This window comes from Balaenoptera physalus (assembly GCF_965194825.1).
Source record: "Balaenoptera physalus genome assembly, chromosome: 5".
Taxonomy (NCBI): domain Eukaryota; kingdom Metazoa; phylum Chordata; class Mammalia; order Artiodactyla; family Balaenopteridae; genus Balaenoptera; species Balaenoptera physalus.
The window spans coordinates 116447396-116467232 of record NC_138884.1 but is presented as its reverse complement, the minus strand read 5'-3'; the positions used below and the strand labels follow the sequence as shown (position 1 = coordinate 116467232).

The 19837-nt window shown below is 42.4% G+C and overlaps 2 protein-coding genes across 9 annotated transcripts in view; one reads left to right on the top strand and one right to left on the bottom strand.

Annotated features, from left to right (window-relative positions):
* TET2 (tet methylcytosine dioxygenase 2) overlaps positions 1-2007 on the bottom strand; it is a 142164-nt gene extending 140157 nt beyond the window's left edge. For all 5 annotated transcript variants that reach the window (XR_014263911.1, XM_082462746.1, XM_082462744.1 and 2 more), the window contains exon 1: positions 1876-2007. The gene's annotated coding sequence lies outside the window, so the exon portion shown is untranslated. The remainder of the gene's footprint in view (positions 1-1875) is intronic.
* On the top strand, positions 1042-19405 carry LOC309661329 (uncharacterized protein; the record flags this gene model as incomplete). Of its 4 annotated transcripts, none has more annotated exons than XR_014263928.1 (2): positions 1042-1609; positions 19220-19405. XR_014263928.1 is itself a non-coding variant. In XM_082463055.1 (2 exons), one exon carries the CDS (start codon positions 2094-2096, stop codon positions 2622-2624), a length of 531 nt encoding a protein of 176 aa, XP_082319181.1. In that variant the 3' UTR covers positions 2625-2988; positions 4763-18255. The 4 variants fall into 4 exon arrangements, 2 of the variants coding, with proteins under 2 accessions (XP_082319181.1, XP_082319180.1); XR_014263929.1 differs by lacking the exon at positions 19220-19405 and adding an exon at positions 4763-18255; XM_082463055.1 differs by lacking the exons at positions 1042-1609; positions 19220-19405 and adding exons at positions 2094-2988; positions 4763-18255.
* Positions 19406-19837: the final 432 nt, after the last annotated feature.

Sequence of the window (19837 nt, the reverse complement as noted above, 5' to 3'; positions counted from 1 at the left end):
TTTTCTGCTTGACAACATTTAAAATATCAGTATTTACTGTGTTGAAATTTATATTCTGCTTCAAACCTATTATTACAAAACACACATGCAAACGTGGAAAAGAATATAACTCCCCTCCAGTATTTCAACTTTTCATTAAAATGCAAATATAATGATTTTCATTAGCCAGGCAACAATACCCATAGTCTTAAATCAAACCCAACCCAACCCAACCCAATTATCTTTTCTATGTACATTCCAACTGTCCCTAAGATATACTCTTCCTCTTATGTTGGATCATTTGTTGATGAATATTTTTAGATTTGTATTTGCCATTATTTTCCCTGATTGGAGAGGGAAAAGCACAATGTGTGACTCGAGATTTTAAATTTTGGATATATCCTACTCCCTAGACAGACAAATATAAAAAAATACTTCACTAAATTTTAAACAACTGGAAAATGATCCTCTGCAATTCCTAAACACTACAAGAAGAAGGAAGAAAACTCACTCAACGCAATTAAAAGTATGTCATGAGGGTAACAGCCAGTAAATTTCACTTATATTTCACATTCGACCTTCTCAGCAGTCTATCCAGCCCACACTTTATTTGCCATAGGTAGAAAACTCTCCATAGAAACTTAGCTTAATATCGCTAGACGAGCAGCCCCAATGAAAGAGATTCAGCAAGATTCATGTGTGTAAGAAGGAGGAGGAGGAGAAAGAGGAGAAAAAGAAGAGGAAGAAGGGGAAGAAAAGGGAAGAGGAAGAAGAAGAAGGAGTAGAAGAGGAAAGAGGATGAGGAGGAAAGAGACACAGAGAAAAGCAGAGAGATAAAAGACCAAAGAAAAGAGAGCAGCCAAGAGGGAAAGAGAAATTTGGATGGGACTGTTAGAAATCTGCTCTCTACGTCTCTGTTTCTTTACTGGGATTGGGTTTCATTTCTTTCGGCGCCCCTGACCTTGCAGTCTTCCAACTCTCCACACTCACCCCCCCACCACCACCAATCCTGCCCGCCCGCCCCCTCCCCCGGCCTGCGCCTGCCTTTGTGTCTGCCTGTCACTTACCGGGGAACCCGACGAAGCTGATTCGGGAGAAGCACAAAGCCAGGACACAGATTTGCCCACAAATTCTCTCACACACATTCCCCAGGCTGGAAGGTACAGCCCATCGCAGAGCTGATGTACCTCGAGAAAAGTGGGTTCGGGTCTTATTGGGGGAACCAGAGAAAACTATTCTTTCCTCTCTCGCTCGGCACCGCTAACAAAACGCGCGGACTTCAGGAAAAAACAAAACCCCACTGAGTGGACTCCTGTTCCACTCGCCTGACACTCGCTGAGCGCAGCCCCCGAAACGGGGGGACACGGGGCAGAAGGGGGCGGACGCAAACGCACACCCAGACCCAGAGCCCCAGCGGAGAAAAGGGTCGAAGACCACTCCGTCTGTGTTCTCCCCAGGGCGGGCGAGGATAAACCCGAGGCTCGTCTGCCTTCCACGAAGGGAGGGGGTGGGGAAGCTTCAAGGGGAAGGTCGTGCCCCCCACAGCTGAACTATTTTAGAAAGGAAAGCAGAGAAAAATCACTTTCCGGAGGATAAAAGGCCGGGAAAGCAGCCGGCCGGACTCCCAAAGGTAAGTTTTCTGGGCGAGGAGGACACGAGCCCTAGCAGGGGAGAGAGGAGGACACAGAACTACAGGTTTAAAGGGGGGTGGGGGGGAATTAAAACTATATTTGTCAGCCATGTTGAAGAGGCTCCAGTAATTTGTGAAGCTTCCCTCTTCCCTCTTGGTATTTGTGGGTGACACTGCAGGCTTTGCTCCCCAGTCCCCACAAGCCCGAGAGAAAGCGCAGGGGAGAGGAAAGGGAGAGTTTCGCGGCACAAGAGAAGCGCTCTGACCTCGTTCTCGTCTCTCAGCCTTGCAGCAATCCAGCAGTGGCAGTCGGGTCTCCTTTCTAACAAATCCTAAAGGGCAGCCATCTTGCTTCCTTCTGCTTCTCTACGAAAGCAGCCTAGCCTCCGCATCAATATTCATAAGGCAGTTTGACGTCTGTTCTCATCACTCGGCGGGGCCGGCGTCTCGGGGCGGCCGCGGCGAGGGGGCGGACGTGACTCGCATGCGAGCCGGGCCTGGGCGCGCGGCGCTCGCGAGGAGGCGGCGGGGCCGCCCGAGCTCTCGCCGCAGCCGCCGCTCTCCTCCTCCTCCGCCTTCTCCGCCCCGCTTCCTCCTCCTCCTCCTCCTCCTCCTCCTGGCCGCCTCCTCCCCCTCCACCCGGCCGCCGCCTCCTCCGTCCCGGTCTCCGCCGCCGCCCCGGGGCCCTCGGCCCCGGCTCCCCCGGAATCGGCTCCCCGCCCCGGGGCTCCCCGCACAAAAGCCGGCGGCCCCTGGGGCCGAAAGAGGGGGCGCGCGGTCGAGGCCGGGGCTGGGGAGCCAGCGGGGGAAGCCGTGGGCCCGGAGGAGCGCGGGGCGGGGGCGCGCGGGGGAAGGTCCGGCCCCCGGGACCCTCGGATGGGTCTCCACTCCGGTGAAGGCGCGGGGCGGGCGCGAAGCGGGAGGTGGCGTGCGTCCCTGGCAGGAGGCTGCGAGACCCCAGCTTAACCTTTTAAACTTTTTGCTGGTACCGCACCCCACCGCCTCCTTAGAGTAGGTGGGCGCCGCCCCCGCCCCCACTCCCACCTCCTGGCAGGTATCCCCGCACACGCCCCCTCGCGCACCCACCCCCTGGTAGGTCCACCCGCCCCGCCTGGTCTCCGCTTTGGCATCCTCTCCACACAGTCGCTTTCATCTCGCTCAGCAGAAGCACTCCCCAGTTTCGCGGAGGGCATGCCCTTAGTGCTTTAGGGGCCTGTAGTTTTAAAGACTCGACAAATTAGGAAATTGACCCAGGCCCGCTTCTCCCCGCCCCGGCCCACCTTCTGTTTACTTTGGCCACGTGGGCTGGGAAGAAGGATTCACGCAGATCCGAGAAGGCTTTCGCACCAGTGACTCTCTACTTCGCGCTGGATTCGGTTGTAAGAAATAAATCTGCACTTTCAAATGCTTAAATTTACTCCCATAAGAGCCTCTATTTTGAAAAAATGTCCAGCCTTATAATTAAGCAACGAAGAAATCGACCCATAAAGAACTAAACGCCGAATGACGGACGCTCGATTTTCCCTGAAGTTCGGAATTCTATAACCACTCGCATCCACTGACAGATTTTCTTTTCCATTGCCGAGTAGTTTTACTTCTCTTTTTAATGCTTTTTTTTTTCCTAATCATAAATTTTTAATGTGAAGATGAGATAAAGAACAAAGCCCATGTGAATTGGTATATCAGATGGTTTTTGAGATTTGCCCTCTATTAGAAGTTCTCACGTTACTGGCATTCAAATTTTAGATAGACCTTTTGGGCACATCTTTTACGGGATCTCTACATTGTGATCACGATACTCTTAAGTAAACACAAGTTATTTTGTGTAGCTCACGGTTTTTTGTCCGCAAATTTCTTTTGAAGTCTTTACCTAATTTTATGAAACCGGAATATTTTCTCTTTGAAAAGGGTTAAAAAAGGAACTCTTCGTATGTGTCACGTTGTTACTAAGAAGAGCGTTTGAAGTGAAACACTGTTTATTCCACTTTGAGACAAAGTTGACTTCGATTTCTGGTTTTGCACTAGACTAAGTAAAATGTTCGTTTCCCTAAGCATTCATGTAAAATGAATTTCCATCTTTTCTAATCGTACACTCTAATGTGTCATTGAAGTCTTGGCAATTGCTAATGGACTTTAAGCTGTTTAAAAGGTGCCTTGTAATTTGTTTCTCAAGTCCAAAAAGTAAAGTTTTCCGAAGGCTGTGACGTACCGTTGTGCAGCGCACAGAACAGCAGAATTGTGGAAAGCATGAGCTTTGGAGTCCACAGAGGCAGATGAATCTTGACTCCACCCTTACTAAATGTGTGACCTTGAGCATGGTACTTAACCCTTTGTGTATATCAGTTTCCTCACCTGTCAGACACCATCTAAAACAGTGTGGTTGTGAGGATTAAATATGACACTAAGTGCTCAGGTGGTTATTACTACTGGTTATTACTATTACCAATCATAAGCCATCTACTTTCAAGAGTTTTTCTTGTTTAACTAGAAGTATAGAAGTAATTATATGTCTTCCTACATTGAATAACATGGCAAATATTGTATTGGCATGTGTCTGATATAAACACCCATATATTCCCTTATTTATATGATAATTGGGGAAATGGTCTGTAGGGTCACCTCCTTCTCATCTTTTAAACCTCTCTCTCTTTGTTGTAGCAGGTGGTTCTCGTCTACCTGGAATCACACTTGGCTTGCAGTTGGTTTTGCAACAGGCCCTGAACCTTTTCTTGCCAACTTCTTCCTTTGCACCTCCACCCCACCCTTAACCACCATGACATTTGTTAATTGAAAAGAACATGCCTTACTCCTCTTGGCTGTTATGACTTTTCAGCAGCAAAAGGAAGTAAAATTCTAAAGGTCTCCAGGTGTAAAATATCTTAGTGAAATTTTGTATTGTTGATTTTTTCAAAACCTCTTTCTTACTTGCTATTTCTGGGAAAGATAAGCTATAGTGAACATAATCAGTTGTTGACTGGATATTAGTGCACATTTCTATGGGTAATTCAGAGCAAGCTTTTATTAACTGTGTGCATTCTTAAGATTTCTCCTCTTACAGATGTGGATAACCTATTTTTAAAAGATAATTTGCTGTTTTAACAGCAGTCAATTGCTATCAAACTCCTTACCATTTTCTTTTTTTTCTCCAACTAGAAAGACCAGCACTACTTCCACACAGAAAAATCCTTACTTCCTTACCAGAGGAAAAAAACTAATAGAACAAGTCCCACAACATGCTATTCTGTGTTAGAAAATTGACTTGATTGGGCTGGGCACCTGCTGTCTAACTCAATTGCTCGGTCTCTAAGCCTCGTAGGGTGGAGGCAGCTTCCTGTCTGCTCTGTCCTTTAAAGAGCTGACAACAGGGCTTTCCTGGTGACGCAGTGGTTAAGAATCCGCCTGCTGGGGACACGGGTTCGAGTCCTGGTCCAGGAAGATCCCACATGCCGCGGAGCAACTAAGCCCATGTGCCACAACTACTGAGCCTGCGCTCTAGAGCCTGTGAGCCATAACTACTGAAACCCGTGCGCCTACAGCCCGTGCGCGGAGCACCACCGCAATGAGAAGCCCGCGCACCGCAACGAAGAGCAGCCCCCGCTCGCTGCAACTAGAGAAACCCTGCGCACGGCAACAAAGACCCAACGCAGCCAAAAATAAATAAATAAATAAATTTAGATTAAAAAGAAAAAGAGCTGACAATAGCAGCTTGCTTTACAATGCAAATTTCTTGTACTAACAAAAAAATAATAGGTGATTCTTAATTTCCTCCCCACCTGCAGAATAGGAAATTTTCTTTAAGGACTTGATTTTCTCTTTAACTGAGAGAGAGTTGTGGTGCATACTCCTTTGAAAGAATTACAGTGGTTTAACAAAAACCTGTTGTTTCCCATCTCCAAAAACATATTTCTGAAGTATGACATGATAAAGATTCTCTCCATGCTTAAAAGACAATTGACCTTCAAACAGCACAGCAGTCATTGCTGTGAAGGGACTTTCTTGTTTCTTTTGTCTAGTGACATTACTGCACACCATACAAAGGTACATATTTAATATAAGTAGAATGCCAAGTTAAAAAAATCCCCAAGAGATGAAACATTTATACAGAACACTTTAAATTATTGATATACATTATTATTATTAATACAAACCATTATTGTCTAAAGCCGAGGAGCATAATATTATGAGATTCTTGATAGAGTCTCTTTTGTTAATATGATTTCTACTTACTTTTTTACTGACCTTGTTTCATATGGTTAATTTCTCTTTCTATCATTTGGAAATTTTAAAGAAATAGACACAAATGATATAATCCTAACACTCAAATCAGGAGCTTTCCAATGTGTGATTTAATGGGGGTTAAAATGAAATGTCAGCTGAAACTCAAAAGTTTAATCCTGTTAAAATATTGTCAAAGGCGTTATAAGAAGAATATCAGGGGGACTTCCCTGGCGGACCACTGGTTAAGACTCCGAGCTTCCACTGCAGGGAGCATGGATTCAATCCCTGGTCAGGGAACTAAGATCCCACATGCCACGAGGTGTGGACAAAGAATATTAGGCTCATTAGTGAGACAAATCTCATGGAAGTGCCTCCAGAAGTATTGCAAGTGTGTTGCTAATATCAGTCTCTTTTCTTCTCATAAATTCTGAATTCACAATCCAGTAACTACTCTTCTTATTCTCATCCAACTTTGGTAACGCATTTAATATCCCACTTTCTTCTTTTTTTTTTTAATTAATTAATTTATATTTTGTTTTTGGCTGCGTTGGGTCTTTGTTGCTGCGCGTGGGCTTTCTCTAGTTGCGGTGAGCGGGGGCTACTCTTCGTTGCGGTGTGCGGGCTTCTCATTGCAGTGGCTTCTCTTGTTGTGGAGCACGGGCTCTAGGCACGCAGGCTTCAGTAGTTGTGGCACGCGGCTCAGTAGTTGTGGCTTGCAGGCTCTAGAGCGCAGGCTCAGTAGTTGTGGCTCACGGACTTAGTTGTTCCGCGACATGTGGGATCTTCCTGGACCAGGGCTCGAACCCGTGTCCCCTACATTGGCAGGTGGCTTTTTAACCACTGTGCCACCAGGGAAGTCCCCCACTTTCTTCTGAGAGGATACTTTTTCAGTTTCAGTGATAAACTTCAATAATGAAGTTTATTATATAGGATTTTATAGTTTTAAAAGCATTTTTGTACACTAATATTTTTGTGGTAAGGTGTACACTAACAGTTTAATATTCAAAATCATATGCCACATTAAAATGGCATTTAATTCCTGTCTTATAAAAATGAAAAGTGAGGCTAAGTGACTTTTACTGCAATAGAGGATCACCTCTCAAACCCAAGTTTTGTGAATCCAAAATCAGGCCTTTTTCATTATGCCCAAACTATCCTCATATCTTTTCCTGCTCATCTTCCTCTAAGTTTTTCTCACCATTATTAGTACTAACTAGTATAAGAATCTTCCCTTCAAAACTCAAAATAATTTTCCATTATTCTGTTACTTAAAAAAAAAACAACTCAGCATCTGCATTTACATATACTACATTTACTTGTTAAATACTGGCTATGTACCAAGCATTGCAATAATTCTTGTACATTTATTATCTTTTAATTTAATGCTTAGCATAACCAAATAAGGTAGGTAAAAGCTTACTGAGAATTAACAGTTGAGTGATTTGGTTGGGATTAAAGAGCTGGAACCAAGGTCTAAATCTAAATCTAGGTTTGTCTGATTCTAAAGCTCATGTCCTTGCAAGCTACACTGTTCTGTCTCCCCAGTTTAGCAGATACAGATATCTATGTTTAATGCCATGATAAGTTTTTCACACAATTAGTGTGTGTGTGTGGGGGGGGTTGTTTTTTGGGGTTTTGTTTTTGTTTTCTTTTACAATAACATTAGTGTTCCCTATCTCTTCCTCATAAAACAAAAGCAGAAACAAAAACTCTTCTGTCTAAACTTTTATTTGGTTTTTTTTGTTTGTTTGTTTGTTTTTGTTTTTTAATCATTTGCTTTCTACCCTGTTTCTTTTGTTTCCAATTGTATGCTAGAAGTTGGCATGCTTGAACTTTTGGGAATAATGATTACATTTGTGTAATAAACAAATGTGGTATCACACTCCTGCCCACTCCCCCATCCCTATACCATATGTCTTACCCCCACTAACAAATTGTTTACGGATAAGTTCTGCTACCTGTTTTCAATATTAGTGTGGTGAAAGGACGTTGCACCCTTGATCTGCTCCTGATTTCCTTGAATGACTTAGGGTTCATTCCCGCCAAACAGGGAAGCTGACAGGTGGAAAGAGTGCCACCTACTGAAATTGTTCATAGGACATGGATCTTTGGGGATAAAATACTCAGAATGGGAGGGCACCAAATCTTTCCATTGGGAAAATGAATGAGACTCACCTCTGGAGCTTTTGAAAAATACAAATAACTAGCTTGCACTTCTCTACCCCCAGCAGTGTCTTGGTTTGATTAATGAGGTCTGGGATGGGGCTAGAGTAACAATATTTTTCAAAAGATTCACGGATAATCAGATGTACAGCTCTGCTGAAAAATCACGGGTATAGCTTAATGTGTAAAAATACGATGAAAACAATTAATGCTTACACATAATATTAATAGTTAATGGGCACAAAATGTTGTCATTCATGGAGCATCCCATGACAAAAAGCAAACAGTGGGTATCTCGCTACAGTCTGGTGAAGCCCTCACACCTTTGCAAAGATGGAGCAAATTTGCCTGTGACTCCCTTTCTGTATTTCAGGTTGGTTAAATCCTTCTAAGTTCTCTTGTGGCAGGTTAAAAACAAACAAACAAACAACTCTCCTTTGAGGAAGAGATAAATAATTAGCAGCCAAAGAATGACCCAGATTATTACTAGTGAAAAGGAAAGAGCAGGGGAAAATGCAAGTGATAGGACTGATAGCCTGATGCAGTGGGGAGAAAGAAGTGTTGAAAGTTGCCTGAGTTCAACTTGTGAAGAATACTTAGGGACTTTTGTTCTAATAAAAAAAAAACTATCGGTTGAGTTTGTCACATTTTTCTAAAAACATTTAAACCATTCTTTAATCCAGACAGTTAGACAAATTGATTCTGATTTCTTTCTTTTTCCAAAATAATGGTCATGCAATAGTTTATGAATGTATTACAAAGCAGCTAACTATTAGTGCAGTTCTTTCTGGAAGAAAGAGCTTTACAGATTAAACTAATTTTAGGTCCCCATGAGTTAAATTCTTCCCTTTCTTATGATATTCTATATGGAAAAGAAGGAAAAATAAAAAAGGAAGTAGGGTAGTCACTATTTGACATCCCATTTTCTTCAAATATTCTAAAGTCTGTTTTCATACTTTCCAGAGATGTGTGAGAAAAATCTAATGAGATCTGAATCAGTGCCAACTCAGAGCCTGTGGGAAGGCGGGGTAGTTTCCTGCAAAGATCTACACCACCAACCTCTGTTTAATTTGTTTTCTTATTTTATATCTTAGAGTACAATACTATTACTATTTGGCAGAAAATCTCCTTGATCTGTCAGTAATTAGGCACGCCTCTAAGTTGAACATGGGTTGATTGCCAAGCAATTGTTCTGCATTTCACAATGACTTTAATCCCCAAGAGAATAAAGTACATTTAAGCAGTGAGTGACCACAAAATAGGGGTTCCTGAAGGAGAAGTTGGAGTAGAAGGTGAAAAGAAACACACACACACACATTAAATCAGAACATCAAAAACACATGCTAAAGAAGCATTTCTCTGGGGGTCCCTAACATTTATTTCTCTGAAATCTTATGATCACTGACCCTAGTTAGACTGGGTAGAGAGAGAGAAGGAAGTGAGAACTATTGAAGAATTGTGTGCTCAGCACAGGGTTGGGAGATGTCAGGTGGGTGTGATCCTAGTGGTGATACTGATACACTTTAATAAAGGAGACATTCCTGATTCTCCTTAAATCTTAAAACATTAATGGCTATTGTCTACTAGTGAACAAGAACCAAAAGAGTCCCTCTCTAGATTTAAAATCCAAAAAAGGCTAAAGTCATAATTTTGGTGGGCGAGGGCCACTGTTAAAGGTAAAAGTAGTATCAACTCACAAAACAGATATTCAAAAAAATTTAGAAAGAGAAACTAGTAAAAGCATACTTATTGGAATGTTAAACTCAGTCTGATATGAGTAAATGACATGGTTTAGGATTGTAGTCTAGACTCTGCTACTAAAAAACCTACCCAAAATCTTTAACATGCATGATCTCATTTAGTATTTACAATAATCTTTAAAATAGGTGAGACAGTTATGAATCCCATTTTATTTTATCTTATTTTTTAACACTAGGGAACATGTATTTAACACATGAGGGGACATGTCAGAGAGATTGAGTAACTTGCCCAGGGTTACACAGCAGGTGATACATTCTCAGACTTAAGTCTGCTTCAGTATTCTTTCCACAAACCAAAGGGAAACAAATAAACCAACTTTAATTCCTTCCTGGGGGCAGAAAAGAAGCTCTGATCAACCTGTGACATTGTATCTTAGGCTGATACATTTGTATTCCTTGCCTATGCTCACACAGGCAGAGCAGAATGCTACAGTAATGGAAACATTTAGGAAAAGTGTGTTTACTGTTTTTTGTTTATTTACTTGTTTGTGTTTTAATGTAGGCCATCCACTGTGGTAGGAATTCTCTTCATTCCAAATGTGAGGGGAAAGATAATCTATTCCCTAAAAAACGTTTCTAAGGGGGAGAATAACAAGTCAAGACACTTTCTCAGAAATTTAAAAAAAAAACAAAAAACTTTAGAAATGAAGTCTTGTTAGTCTCATTTTCCATTGCAAAATGGTTCATCTGAAGTTTCTAAACTGTCACAGGTTATGGTGATGCTTGAGATACTGATGTGTCATTTGTGTTTCAATTTCACATTCTTGAGAGGCAGCTTAATCAGCACATGACCATAACCAGAGTCAAATGACATCCTTACGAGGGTTTGCTCAGGAAATCCTCAAATCACAGAAGGATCAGAAACGGATGGAAATACCATCGCAGAAACATCCCTTAAAAGGTGTAATAATATCAACATATCTGGCCATTCTTGTTTCACATTAGTGGTAGCATTTCCCAGGCTCTGCTTTCTCAGCCTTTAAGAAAGGCTATATTTAAAGTTAAATTTAAATTAATTCTATATTTAAAATTGAACTTACATGGTGATGGCTCATTGCATTATTCTCACTTCAATATACTTCTTATTTTTTCTCTCATTCAGTGATATAACAGTGAACAAGATGTGTTCCCTGCCCTCCAAGAACTTATAGTCAAGTGGGAAAACAGACATGTAAACGGGCTATGATAAAACACTCTGTGTTGTGTGCTGGGGTGCGGTCAGAAGGATGCTTACCTCATGCTTGCAAGCTCAGAGCAAACCTCCCATGAAAGTAATATTTAAGCTAAGATCTTAAGGATGAATAGGAATTATTCAGGCCAAGTAGAAAGTCAGAAAAGAGTGCTCGGTGGAGATAAAAGAGTAAAAAGAGTATATGAAGAATGGGGGCAGGAGAGAGCACGACATGTTTGAGGGGGAAAAAAAAAAAAAAAGACACGTTCCAAATGACTTGTATAGGAAGTGAAGAGGGAGAGGGTGACCACTCAGGCTGTGGCCATGTGCAGGGACCAGATCATGGGGGTTAGTGACAGTCATGGTAAGGGGTTTGGGTTGTGGCCTAAGTGCAGTAGAAAGTCAATCACGGGTTTTCAGAGAGAAGAAAATGATCAGATTTGGATGTTGGAAATATCTCTCTAGTAGCACTAGGGAGAGTGGATTGAGAGAACACAGTAGCAGGGGCTAGAACACCAGTGGGGAGACAGGGATAGTGACTTAGGAAAAATTAGAGTGGTCTTGGATTCGAGATTAGGCAATAGGAAGGAGAGAAATGGACAGGTACATGGGCGTCACAGAGGTAGAAGAAATGGAGCCTAGTAAGTGCTTGGAAGCACGGTGAAGCAGAGGCGGGGCTCCAGAATGTCACCCAGGTTTCTGACCTGGCTGGGGCAGTTGGTGGTGACTTTCACTGGAGATAGAAATGACAGGAAGAGAAGAGGACCTGAAAGTGGGACTTTGAGAGCTGTGGGAGAAGAAAAGAAATCAGTGATCAAAACATTAATTTCGAGGCACCTGAGGGACATACACGGGGAGACGTGCAGTAAGCAGTTGGATGGCTGAGCCTGAAAGCTAGGAAAAAGATTCAGACTGGAGTTAGAAATTTGTGAATCATCTGCAGACAGATGGCAGTTGAGGGAGATACCCTTACACTCTGAGTGAGAAGCAAAGTGGAGCTCTAGGACAGGACCCTCAGAGGGACACTCCCTGTGAGGTTTGAGAGAAAGAAGAGGTGCCCCCAAAGGAGGAAACCAGAGGTGTGTGCTGTTGTGGGAACCAAGTTAAGGACTAGCCTCACGAACGAGGTCTGACCTGGTGAGCAGGGCCACTTACTAATGAGCCGTCACCTGAGACGAGTAACGAGAAGTGCCTTGAGTATAGCAGTGGGACATTCCTTGCAATCCTTGGCCAAGTGAGCTTCAGGAGAAGAGTCCTGGTGACAGAAGCCAGACTGCCTGAGGTTGAAGGATAAACAGGAAGTGAGGATGTGGAGATAGGGAGAGCCGATGTTTAAAGAAGGTTGGCTACAGAGAGAAGGAAGCAGATAGCAAAGAAGCTCCAGGGCGTTGTCGGATGGAGGAAAGAATGTCTTAAGATGGGAAAGACTCCAGCACGTTTACTGATGGCAGAGAGCAGATTGAGGTGGGTGGTTAAAGATACAGGAAAGAAAAGAAAACTTACTGAACGAGGGCCCTGAAAGGTGGGGTCTTTTAAAAGAGTATTCTGCTGACAAGCTGAGGAGCATAGGCCTTACAAAGGAGGGGAGGACAATTGGTTTGGTGAGTTCATTTCATCGTGCTCCCTCCATCTCTCTCCCTCCCTAGTGGGCTCTGTAGATTTCCTTCACAAGTTTCATCATTGCTTTGGAGAGAAAGAGGAATGGGGTCTGTGAAATGTATTATGAATTAAATGCTGGTGGTTGGACAAGGCTGGGGTGGTGTCTATAATATAACATACATTTCTAGAAATCAGAGCTTCCTTCAAAACACAAGGGTGTATTATAAAACACTGCAGGTAATAAATAAATACTAAAGGGATCCTACAGTGGTGGGAGAATCTCCATCTGGGTGATGTGCAGTGATGGCTAAGGTTTCTAATCCATGCTTCGCACTGTAATGACAGCTCTGTGATCCAAGAATAATCATAAGAATATATACCAAATATTGATGGTCTACTGAGTGCTGAGCACAAAGTACATATTATTTTTATACTACAAGGATCCTGCAAGGTAGATATTTATTTTCAGTTTACAGGTAAGTAAAGGCTCAGAGAGAATAAATAAGTTTCTACAATCAAAGAGCTGGTTAATGGCTCAACTAGCACCAGAACGATGTTTATCTATTTCAGATTGTGAGCACTTTGCACTAAGTAACATGGTGTATCTTTCAGAAATATCTTATTGAAAATTATTTTTGCTCCCGATTTCCCTCATAGTTATGTATTATTATGCAACTAAAATATCTTCTCTTTTAGATAATTGCGACCAACCAACCTAGGAAAAAATTGGTATTGGTGTGCAAGGGAGAGAGAGTTGGGGAAAAACTAGATCCAGACATATAGAGATTAATGAGAGAAAAAGAATTACCTCCAGCATCACATATTCCTTCAGCTTGCCTATTTCCTGCATGCCGCAACTAAAGATCCCACGTGCGGCAACTAAGACCCCGTGCAGCTAAATAAATAAATAAATATTTTAAAGGTACAGAGATATTTTGTCTGCCTAGAGCTGAAAGTAATTACACAACTAAACACTTAAGTTGCAGTTATGGCAGGCACTACAAAGGAAAGGTTCGGAGGCTGTGGGGGAAGATACAAGGAAGGATGCAACCCAGTTTAGAAGTCAACTTAAGCTTTCCTTGAGGAAGTGATAATTGGGCTGACTTTTGAAAAATAACTAGAAATGAACCAATCAAATGGGGTGTGGGGAGAGGAGTCTTGTTTCGGTCAGAGGGAATTGCACACGGGAAAGGCCAAAAGCAGAAATGGATGTGTCATAAGGCCAGTGTGGCTGCAACCCAATGAGTAAGTAGGAGAGTACAATCAATGAGGCTGACGATAGGCAGGGACCAGGACATACAAGGCCTTGTAGGTCACATTGAATCTGTTTTTGTCATTATATATTGATTTAACCTGCTCAGGATCCATCCTCACTTCTGTCAGAGAATGATACTATGATTTATCCTTGGGAAACTATAAGCAGATAAGGTAGGGGAAAAAAAGAACCAGGCATGGCTTTCTTGACAGTAGAGAGGCCATCTTCGGCCTAATCCATTTTGTGAGCTAAGCCTGGCCACAATGCTTGCCCTTGAATAGGTCTCAGTAATAATTATCTTAAGAGAACAGAAGGACAAACTTCTCAGGCAAAAGAAGTGACCATAGCAAAGAGAATATATCAGTTGTAAAGACTCCCAGTTCTATCTCAATGGTAAAGATTAGCCTGAAGCTCTCAACCACCAGATCACCCTGAACCTAAGGGATGATGAAGTTGACCTTTTCAGACCCTCATGACTTCAATCAACTAAAGCTTGGACTCTGTCAACTGCCCAAGTCTCTTGTCAACTGCCAATGGTACATGAATATGCATGTACCATTAGCTTAAAACTTCCCCAGTTTTGCTGTCTGGGGAGACACTGCTTTGGAAAGATCCCCAGTGTTCTCCTTACTTGCTGCAAGAGATAATAAATCCTTCCTTCTCCCAGTCTTTGGCTTGGTTGTGTCTTTTGGCTCAATATCCATCAAGAGGCGAACTCAGTTTTTTGGGTAACAGAGCCAATCTTCAAACCATGAGGTTTAGGAAGAGTCAGTCTACCTTCAGCTTCAGATGTGGGCCCGTGTTGAAGCAGCCATGGCCAATCAGAGCATAACCTCCTGCTCTCCCCACTGGAATGGTTAAGAGAGGGAAACATGCAACCCAAGCCAGGCCAATCAGAACCAATAGGGCCAACTCTGGGCCTTTTGCTGGTGGCGTTGGCTATTGCAACCAGAGGGAAAAGCTCAGTTCTCTCAAAGGAAATGTCTCTCTGTAGCCAACACAGAGGAGAGTAGTGCTGAGAGATTATGTCCAGCTAACATCGCTGAATAGATCTGCTCCATAACTTTTCGGGTTTGTGAACCGGTAAATTCCTCTTACCAGGCAAGCCTGTTTGAGATATATTTTAGTAACTTAGATCTGGAGGAGTCTTGATTTCTTATTTATTTATTTTTTTTAAGTGGTACAAGGATCAAAGTGTGGTGACAGCTAAAGTGTGGAATTAGCTGGGTGTAGGTAGGAAAGAGACAACGAGGACCTCTTTCTGTTACCTGAAAACTGGGTTCACCTTGTTATCGAACCAAACTTGGGTCCCCTCACCCATGCACAATAAAGCCAATCTACTGACACTGGATTGTGGTGAAGGAAAGTGCAGCTTTATTGTAAAGGCACCAATACAAGGAGGATGGGTGGCTTGTGCTCTAAAACCCCAAACTCCTTGGTGGTTTTCAGGGAGAAGTTTTTATAGGGAAAATTTGGGGTGTGGGCTGCAGGGTGTGTGGCTTTCTTTTGATTGGTTGGTACAGGGCTGTGTTCCAGGAATCTTGTGCTCAGCCTGCAGTTACCATCCTCCACCTGAGTGGGGGCCTTAGTTCCTGCAGAAGATATTGTTATTATAGTCCTTGAGGAGGAACCAGGACCCTGCCCCAAGACTGCACTATTGTTTCTTGACTGTTCCTCCCTTGTTTCTGCATTCCCTCCCTTCTGTGATTAGTAACAGTTTGACTCTACACTTTGGAACTCAGGGAAGGTGAGGAGGCTGAATGAAGCCTATTTCCTACAAATAAGAAACGGGAGACACGGAAAGGACTTGTACCTGGGAGGACCCCACAGGGTCCTGCTCCATTTCAGCCTCTTGGTGGATGTCAAGCCAAAAGCCACAACCAAGCGAAAGATCGGGAGAAGGGAAGATTTATTACCTGCAGCCAGTAAGGAGAACACCGGGGATCTTTTCCAAAGCAGTCTCTCCCCAAACAACAACATTGGGACAGAATCCAAACTTCAGTTAATCAAAGTCATGAGGGTCAGAAAAGGTCAACATCATCACCCCTTAGATTCCAATTGATCTGGCGGTTGAGCACCTGAGTTGGGGGGGTGGATTTAAATCCTGTAAAACAGCTCTAGACAGTGCTTGACGCTAGTCTTTACCATCAAAATAGAACCTGGAGTCTTTACAACTGATTTGTTGTTATCTTTGTTATTGTTACTTCTCTTGCCTGATAAGTTTGTCCTTCTGTTCTCTTAAGATCGTTATTACTGAGACCCGTTCAAGGGCAAGCGTTGTGGCCAGGCTTAGATCAAAAAAATGGCATAGGCCAAAATGGCTTCTCTTCTGTCAAGAAAGCCATGCCTGGTTCTCTTTCTCCAAGGATCCCCTACCCTATCTAATTACATTTCTTTAGCTGAGAAGTGAAACACAACAGTTGATTAACTTGTTATCTGTGGTATCTTGGGACTCAGAGTATGGGCCTACTGAGACTGGAGATTAGAAGATGTGTTCTTTTTTTTTCTTTAAATAGTAATGTACTGGTTCTTTATTTATTTTTAAACTTTTAATTTTATATTGGAGTATAGCCAATTAACAATGTTGTAATAATTTCAGATGCACAGCAAAGGGGCTCTGCCACACATATGCCTGTATCCATTCTCCCCCAAACTCCCCTCCCATCCAGGCTGCCACATAACATTGAGCAGAGTTCCCTGTGCTATACAGTAGGTCCTTGTTGGTTATCCATTTTAAATATAGCAGTGTTGTACTGGTTCTTTTTTTGTGAGGTTTAGTGAGCTCCTTTAAGAAAGGGACAAGCTGCAGTTAAAGCTGGTTTGTCTGGAAGCAGTGAAAACACTAAGAGCAGCCCTTTAGCCCTTGTCCTGAAATCCCAAACAACTAGGGGTCAGAAACTTTATAACTGTTTGGAGTTTGAAAAAGTAAAGGCCTCTGTTCCAGTCTAAATTTAGTGCTAGCAAAAGTGGGGAGGGTAGAATGAAATCAGAAGATAAGATTGAAATCAGGAGCTCCACCTACCTCTGTTGACAAAACCTCAAGGTTAATTGTTAGAAGACAGAAACCACCCCTTTGGGATCTAGAATCAAGGATTAGGCCTCAGTACCAATGCTGGCTTTTGTTGCTAACTCCCTGAATTTATAGGAAACAAATAGATTGTAGAGTTTACTAAACTTTTAAGGAACTTGGGTTTCCAGAGTAACTCAAACACCCATAAACTCAGGGCTGTGATTGCTCAACCCCCAAGGCAGTACTCAGGATCCTAAACCCACACTAACGGAAATAGCACCAGTAGTAGAGTGTGATGACCAGAAAGTAAAAACTCCCCAGTGCCTTTCTCACCCATGGCCATAGAAGACATATTACACGGGAGATCATCCCCGAAGACAGATTCCAGAGTAGACAAAAGGGGTCCTCAACAAATTCACTCCAAAGCCAAGGCAAGGGATCCCTCTACTCCTGTCCTGCAAATAGTCCATTGCATGCCACCCCTCCTCCCATTTCCCCTTTTTCAAATAGAAGTTTTCATGGTAGTTATTTTGTTTCCTCCTCACAAATATACATTGTTTGTTGGAGATGATTAAATGTATCATTTTACAATAGGTTTCTGAACAGGGAGGAATGCACATTAACAAGAGAGTCTAGACTCAGTCTGGTTGCAGTAACTGGGAAACACTTGAATGGTGCTGGTACATATGCTTTTGATGCCATATGATATTATTGCTTAATGTAGGCTTGGGGAATTTTGAATTTTTAGGTATAAGAAAAAGATGTGTGGGTGTTGTGCAGCCCGGAGGTGAACTATAGTAAACATCTGTGTTTTGACCTATCAGGAATCCATTTCTTCTAGGTCCACTCCCTAATTTTCCCAGAGGAACTACAACTTTCATTACATGTGACCAGGTGAATCTGACTTCACTTTCAGTTTCAGACATGGCCAATCAGAACATTGTAAACTTCTGACTTTAGTGATTGGTTCTGGACATCCTAACCACATGTTGGTATCTAGGCCAGTTAAATCAAAAGCAACAAAACAGTTCTGGGGCTGGGGAAGAGGCTTTTTTTTTTCTGTTGGGATTGTTGTGAATGTAGAATATAGGCCTGGGTTTTCTATCACCTATTGTAAATGAAGAACCTGCCTGACAATAAAGCTAAAATAGACCAAATAAGAGCATTTGACTCATTTGAGTCACCTCATTTAGCTGAACCTAAAAATAATCTATCCTTGAATTTTTCATTACGTGAGTCAATCCCCCCCACCCCACTTCCCACTTTCTTGGGGGTAATCTAGTTTATGTTGGGTTTATTTCCTTACTAATTGAATGAACCTTTAACCCAAGAGCAATGGGAAGTCATGACTGGATTTAATCAGGGATGTGATCATATTTGAGATTTTCGAAGAGCAAGTTTTGTTTGAGTAACTCTTCTTGAAGGAACACCAATAAAATGTTTCCCATTTCATTCCCAAAAGGTAATAAGGAGAAAGAATCAGTTGGCTAACTGTTGTACCTATATTTGTACCCAGTGTGTGTAGCGAGACCAAATCTAACTGTGGTTAGGGGTCACTGGGGACAAGGTAGATGAATATTATATACACATTGTTACATTCACTCTTCTTTAGTGTCTACTATTTGATCTCCCTTCATTTGGTATAGAATTGTATCCATGTATATTTTTGTACATTCACCAAGCCAGTTAGCATTTCATAGATGAAATGACTAAGGTTCTGGCTCATTCACTGTTTGTGAACTGAAAATTTGAAAAGATAGTTGGTAGGACTCCTATTTCTTTTCCAAGATAGAAGTATAGTAAGCATTTATCATGAAAAGATGGAAGAGAATAGGCCCACCAATTGCTATAATTACCTATAGCAAGATGAAGAATGATTTATTAGCATTAATTATGTCACATGTACATATATTAATTAAGACTAAGAAGAAATGCTGGAAATTGTCTAATGAAGTTAGAAGTGTTCTGGCTGGGCTTCCCTGGTGGCGCAGTGGTTGAGAATCTGCCTGCCAATGCAGGGGACACGGGTTCGAGCCCTGGTCTGGGAAGATCCCACATGCCGCGGAGCAATTAGGCCCGTGAGCCACAACTACTGAGCCTGCGCGTCTGGAGCCTGTGCTCCGCAACAAGAGAGGTCACAATAGTGAGAGGCCCGTGCACCGCGATGAAGAGTGGCCCCCGCTTGCCGTAACTAGAGAAAGCCCTAGCGCAGAAACGAAGACCCAACATAGCAATCAATCAATCAATCAATCAATCAATCTTTAAAAAAAAAAAAAAAGTGTTCTGGCTGTCTTCCATCATTTAAACTAATCTGTTTTTTGGTTTTTTTTTTTATTCTTTTAATCTTAGCCCATGGGTAAAAGTAAAGTATACAACTTGTAGATCACATTTTAAATGTTACTGCTCTCCACTCCATCTCCTTTCCCTACTGTAGGCTGGATTGTGGACATGATGGTAAGAGCCAGTGTTGACCATGGGCCATGCAGAAGAGGACAACCCTCTAGAAGAGGCAGAGCAACAAGGCAGAAGTAACCTGGATCCCTTAATGACCACCTGGATTGGAGCCACCTACCTACCCAAGACCACCCATGAGAAATAAATAAATTCTGTTGTATCTAAAGCATTGTATTTTGGTGGCTCTTTATTTCATCAATTTAGCATGTACAACCATAAAATACAATGGATTATTTCCAAATAATGTGTGTGTGTGTGTGTATGTGTGTGTGTGTTTGTAGAAGATTAGGTGACCAAAAACTAAACAAAAATCCAACTTTTCCTTTATTCTCATGATATATTGGGAGTGTCCTCTATGGCAATGGTTGTCAAACTTTAGAATGCATAAAGATTTCCTGGGAAGCTTCTTTAAAAAGATGATTCTGGATTCTATCCCCAGAGGTTCTCATCTACTAGGGCTGGAGTATGGTCCAGGAGTCTGCATTTTTAAACAAGCTTCCCAGATAACTCTGATACAAGTGGTCTGAGAACTTTACGTGTAGAAGATCTGTCAACACTATCCATGATAAACTGTGTGTGCTTTATGAAAAGTAGGGAT